Here is a 6,057-nt window from a genome sequence, read left to right as displayed (position 1 = left end):
TGAGACAGTGTCCAACATTGTGTTTAGTTTGACTAAAGAATATAGGTCTTTATTAATGCAAATGTCTCAAAAGTTCCTGTTCAAGTATGACCTGGTGAAGTACGACATGGAGAAAGAGGAACCAGTGAAGGATCAGCGAGGATTCTGTCAGCGAGCAGGAACAGGTAAGAGTGCCACTGCCGTGAGCCAGCAGACTTCACATGTTTCATCTGTACCCATGTCCAAACCTCTGCTTGTGTGGTCCACCCAGGTGAGACAGGGCTTTTACTGTCCAAAGTGAGCTCTCTCACTCCCTTCTTTGGCTACAAGGGCAGCAAACAGCAGACTGAGAAAAAGCTGATGAAGAGTGTGTTTGTGAAGGGCGACACCTACGTAAACACGGGCGACCTGATGGCCGAAGACAGGGAGGGCTTCATCTGTTTCAGAGACAGATTGGGGGACACCTTCAGGTGTAGTTGTCGTCTTTCCGTTACTTTTTTTGTAGACACTGACAAATTGTTATCTGTGATGGCATAAGGTCAACAAGAAGACAAAGTATTGTGCAACCTATTATTTTCATTAAAAACGGCGTGAATATGAATCTATACAAAACAAAACATAAAAAGTACATTTAATTTTTTTCCTTGGTAAAAAAGTAGATTGTGTAAAAAAAAAAAAATTAAATTTTTTTTTTTTTTTCAATTTAATTTTTTTCCTTGGTAAAAAAGTAGATTGAAAAAAAAAAAAAAATAAAAAAAACATATATATATAGCGTGGCTAAAAATATATATATATATAGTGTTTCCCAACCTTCTTAGCCACGAGCATACTGTATGTATCATCAGGAAAAGCCCACCAGACACCAGACACAAATCTCACTAAAAGTATATGTAATGAAATATAATAATCTTCTAGTTTAGATGACCTCATAATTGATTAGAATTCCAGCCTGTTTAGTTGAAGACAATGCTGATATAGTGGCAGGGGTTGAAGAAAGTTTTTAGTTTTCATAACCATCTGCTGCCACCTAGCAGAAGAGTATTTAATTATTCTGCGTTGACAAGCAAAGAAAAATCATATGCATTAAATACACTTTAGTTTTCAGCTCAATTAAGTGACATTGGATAATTTTCCACGGCCACCTAGTGGTCTGTAACGGCACACTAGTGTGCCAACGCAGGTTCAGAGCAGAGGTATGGAGCGCAATAGAATAAAAACAAACAAGTAATAGAGAACTTTATAAACACTGTACATCAAAAAACAAATAGTTTGGAGTTTGTTTTGGTTTATAACAAACACCGTGGAGTGGAAAGAAGAAGATGACGAAGAAGATGATGATGAAGAAAATTTAGAAGAAACTGAAGATAAGAAGAAGCAGAAAATGATATGGCACAAAAGTAAATTCTTATGAAACATTGACAAAACCAAAGGCGAGTAAAGTTGACAGCTACTGTTACAAGTATATGTGTTAACCAAATCCTGTTTACACTGGACGATAAAAGTCTGTCTCTTCCTTTTTCAGGTGGAAGGGTGAAAACGTAGCGACCATGGAGGTGGCAGAAATTTTAGGGCAGGTAGATTTCATACAAGATGTCAATGTTTACGGTGTTAAAATACCAGGACATGAGGGCCGGGGAGGAATGGCCGCCATGACTGTACGACCGGGTCACAGATTTGATGGGAAGAAGCTGTTTGAGCATGTGATGAGTGAACTACCACCATATGGACGCCCAATCTTCATTAGGCTTCAGGTCAGAAAAACTGTCTTATTTTAAATAAATTTAGTAACAATAAATGGAAAATTGAAAGTGTCAAAAAGTATCGGTGGTGAAATACGATGATCATCTAGTTTCAATTTACTTAGTAAGTGTGAAATCTGGGCCTGTTTAGTTGAACACAACTTTGGTTTAGTCGCTGGAATTAAAGAAAGACACAAAGGAAGACCTTCTTCAACAGCACTCTTTTTTTTTTTTTAGTTTTTTTTTTTTTTTAGTTTTTACAGCCATTTGCTCCCACCTAGTGGAAAGGTCTTTAATTGTTCTGCTCTTCAGTGTCACACTGAGAAAGACAGTGTTTGCAGGAATAGATCATAGTTTTCAGACTAAGTAAGAGGAATTTGATTTGTTTTTTGTTTTTTTAAACCATTCCTACACTCAGTATTTCAATAACACTTCTCCTCTTAGGAAATGATTGAACTGACCAGTACCTTCAAGCAGCAGAAGATTCAGCTGGTGCAGAGCGGCTTCAACCTGTCCACTATCTCAGAACCACTTTATCTGTTGGACTTGGAGCAAAAGAACTACATTCCCCTGACAGATGCCTTTTACCAGAGCATCATCACAGGACGGCGCAAGCTGTAGGACCGTGACAACAGCTCAAAGATGATGAACATCACTGGCTGCACACACTCGCACGGTGCAAATACTACAGATTATTTAACGAGTGTTGGGATTTAGATAGAAAACACGTTGAGAAATATCAGGAAAAATTTGATCAGAGGCAGAATTATAGAAAGATTATAATTCAGTTACAGTAGCAGAGGGCTGCACTGCAAGAACAGCCCTAGCAGATAAGAACAAAACATTTGAAAATGATCACTTCATCTTGTGTCAAATACATTAATCTGCCAATAAGGAGCAGACTTTTATACTTGACAAGATTTCTTTAAAAAACAATGAAGTTCTTTCCTGTGACAGACCGAAGTGCCACAAAAACGCAGATAAAGTCTTAATCGAACATGAATTAATGACGTTGATGCTTTGAGTTTTGTAGAGAAACATGATGTTGAACATTTCTGCAAGCTTTTAGTGCTTTCTTATGAAGAAAAATGGGTTTTCCCCTGAAAGAAGAAGCTTTTTAGCCTTTTTGAATTTCTTTTTAGCAGTGTTTAAACAGAATCACCAGTCAGAAGTACAGCGTCTGTGTGAGCTCTGTCAGCCAGTCCACAACTGGACTGGTTTGTTTTCACAAAGATGTTTCACCTCTCGTCCAAGAGGTTCTGGAGGTCTGATGAAGGATCTTTTGATGGTCCAGTTTGCCCTTGATGTAATTGCTTCAGACAGAAGAACATAATAGAATATATAAAGAATAGAATAGAAAACTGTTTTCACTGACTCCATGGAGTTCATAGAAGAGTTGGGGGTGGGGGGGGTGGGGGGTGTTTGTTTCAGCTGCAGTAAGTTGGTGGTGCTAGAGGGCAGTGGGATGGCAAAGAAGTGTGTGTGTGTGTGTGTATACACAGTCTATACGTAATTGAACGGAAGTCTGATTTATTTAGAGACCCCTAAACTGAATGTAAATCAAACATTTCTTCTGTTCAGTTTTTCAGACGTAATAATTTACTTTTTAGCAAAAGCCAAAACAACACTCAGCTGGGACCATCAGGGTTAGGGATTTAATGGAAACTGCAATATTTCAAAAAAAGCTGTGATGGAGCTCGATCAGTTTGTTTGTCCTTATCTGTAGGGAACACCATTCCAGTCCTTAGAAGGAGCAGGATGTGCTTGACCTGGTGCACATTACGTCTAACTACAAAACACACTAAAACAGTACTCCAGTACAATCCTTAAAGGCCCACAGACAATCATTAATCTGTCGAAGGTCCAGGGAGGAAGAGGGAGAATCTAGAAAATGATATCGAAGATCGATTTAGCATCGTTGGACAAGCCATAAACCATAATGTTGTCTGAGACAGAGCAAAATGTTTTTTGTTTCTGAATTAATAGAAATATAAAATAAAATGCTATGTGTACATTGACCTGGATAACAAGGAGTTTAAGACGAATATATCAGGATACAAAAAACCCATGTGAATAAATTATCTCAGGAATTAGATACAGGCTCGTACTACTGTCAAAGTATCGATAATCATAAGTGAAAGTGAAAAAACTATCTTGTACTTGTAACTACCTTGCAGGGCTCCCTAAAACACAACTATGTTACTATATATGTGTGTATCTATATAGATATATAAATATAGATATACATATATGTATATCTATGTCAACACAGTCTTCAACTTCAATTTGAGTCGAATCAATGTGTAAGATTCAAACCTGGAAAAGTGTATTTGTTTTAGACAGACGCTGGTGAAGCAGATTCAAACCTGGAAAAGTGTATTTGTTGACAGACGCTGGTGAAGCGGCAGCAGCCGCGGAGGTTTTCAGACGTGACTCTATGTCAGTGGTGCAGCAGTGCATAAGACGACAGCATCGAACTGACGGGTAAGGTGTTTCACAGGTGACAGGTTTCTAGGGTCGGTGCACTAGGAGCTTAACCAGCAGAGGGCAGCATCTGTAAGTCTAAGCAGTAGTTCCAAAGGCTGTAATGTCTCTGCGCCTTTTTGTCATGTGTGCCTCTGAGCTACGCGACGCGTACGGCTGATTATTAGGCAAAACATGTCAGTATGTAAAACATTCAGGAGTCCTGTGGCCACCTACCGGACGTAAAGAAGTATTGAGTACTTTTTCATCTTCAAGGTTTTCAATAGAAAATGAACCTAACAAAAAATAAATCATCTTTGTTAATTAACAATGTCAGCTGCTATAACTATCACTGTCACAGTTATTTGAATTACTCCACTCCCATTCACAATTCTTGTTAATTATTATGTTTATGTTACAGATGCACTTATTTATACATTATTATCAACATAATTAATACATTATTCATCTATATTTATTGCCTTCTCATAATGAATTTCTAACCCTATTATGAATATTTCCACTTTGAACAAGCACTGTAACCTAAAAGTGTAACATCAACATGCTGTTTAACAGCAGCCACTGCCCACAGCCCATCAGACAACTGCTTGTAGAGCATGTCCACATCAATCTGTCTTTTATTTTTGCTGCTTCTGCAAAGCGGAATATTTTCATGAATATTTTTAACTGTTAAGTACTTTATGTAGCATCTTATTTATGTACAATGGTACTTTGACAATACAATGATAATAAAGCCTTTTTTTTTTCTTTTTTTGAAGAATAAAATTCTGCATATTTGCTTGAATGCCCATTCGTGCCACCAGGGGTCCAAATACTTGGGTCTACATCAGGGGTCACCGACCTTTCTAAAACTGAGAGCTACTTCAAGGCTACTTAGTAATACAGAGAGATAGTTGTTTGTTACAGTCTTTCTGAACAATGTCATAATAATCAGTTCTGCTACATTCAGTAGTAGACACTCTTCTTCTCACCATCGTCATTTCAACCATTTGAATATCACTGCACTGTGGAACTGATTCAAAAAGAAGAGTACCAGTACAATTTTTGACCTTTTGTTGACTAGATTTTTAGAAGATGACCCGCGGGCACCTTCGGTAGTCCATGGGGGCTACCAGGTGACCCCCCCACCCCCCAGGCATCACGTTGGTGACCCCTGGTCTAAATCATGTCTAATTTTATATTTAGATCTATGACATTGTTAGGTATATGTGTTCTGTATTTTTGTTTTCTTTGACCAAGGAATAATGGATTGGTGATTTTGTCAAAGAATGAACTCTGAACCTCCAGTCCTGCTGTATTGGATTAACATTTTAAATATCTGAAAGACTGAGGAATGAAACAGAAATGAAATATTTCAAGAAATGGAATTACTTTCAAAGATAGTTACCACAGAGAACTGGGGCCACACAGAGAGAGAAAAAATAAAATTAAAGTTGTGAGTTTTATGAGCTTAAAGTCAGAACATTAGGAAAAAAAGGTCATAGTTAGAAGAGAAAATCAAACATCTTTAACCATAAGTTAGTCAGAATTCAGATATGATAATTCTACTCTTCACTGTCACGTCATGACTGTAGACGTCTATTTGTCTTCACTAATATGACGACTTTGTTCATAAATGTATGACTTCATTCTCATAAACTTGGGTCTGTATTTTTGGAAACGCATGAATTTTTTCTTGTAACGTTAAGATGTTATTCTCAGAAATGTCAGACTTTAATCTTTTTTTTTTGTAAAATCATTGTCAGTGTGGCCGCCCTAGAGGTTGGACTTGATTCCAGGTTTGATAAAGAGCAAATAAAGATGAGAGATGAGAGGCAGCTTCAGACGATATCCAGATGGAGGGGGAGAAACCGCT

At 37.7% G+C, this 6,057-nt stretch overlaps 1 protein-coding gene across 1 annotated transcript in view; it reads left to right on the top strand.

Moving 5' to 3' along the window:
- slc27a6 (solute carrier family 27 member 6) overlaps nucleotides 1–2,830 on the top strand; it is a 16,986-nt gene extending 14,156 nt beyond the window's left edge. The window contains exons 6-9 of the mRNA XM_008325564.3: nucleotides 74–164; nucleotides 251–449; nucleotides 1,502–1,730; nucleotides 2,163–2,830. Of these exons, the coding sequence (XP_008323786.1) occupies nucleotides 74–164; nucleotides 251–449; nucleotides 1,502–1,730; nucleotides 2,163–2,339 (696 nt within the window). The 3' untranslated portion in view covers nucleotides 2,340–2,830. The remainder of the gene's footprint in view (nucleotides 1–73; nucleotides 165–250; nucleotides 450–1,501; nucleotides 1,731–2,162) is intronic.
- The last annotated feature ends 3,227 nt before the right edge of the window (nucleotides 2,831–6,057 follow it).

The sequence above is a fragment of the Cynoglossus semilaevis genome, chromosome 14 (assembly GCF_000523025.1).
Source record: "Cynoglossus semilaevis isolate Cse_v1.0 chromosome 14, Cse_v1.0, whole genome shotgun sequence".
NCBI lineage: Eukaryota > Metazoa > Chordata > Actinopteri > Pleuronectiformes > Cynoglossidae > Cynoglossus > Cynoglossus semilaevis.
The sequence above is the reverse complement of the archived record's forward strand: the minus strand, read 5'-3'. Positions and strand labels throughout refer to the sequence as shown.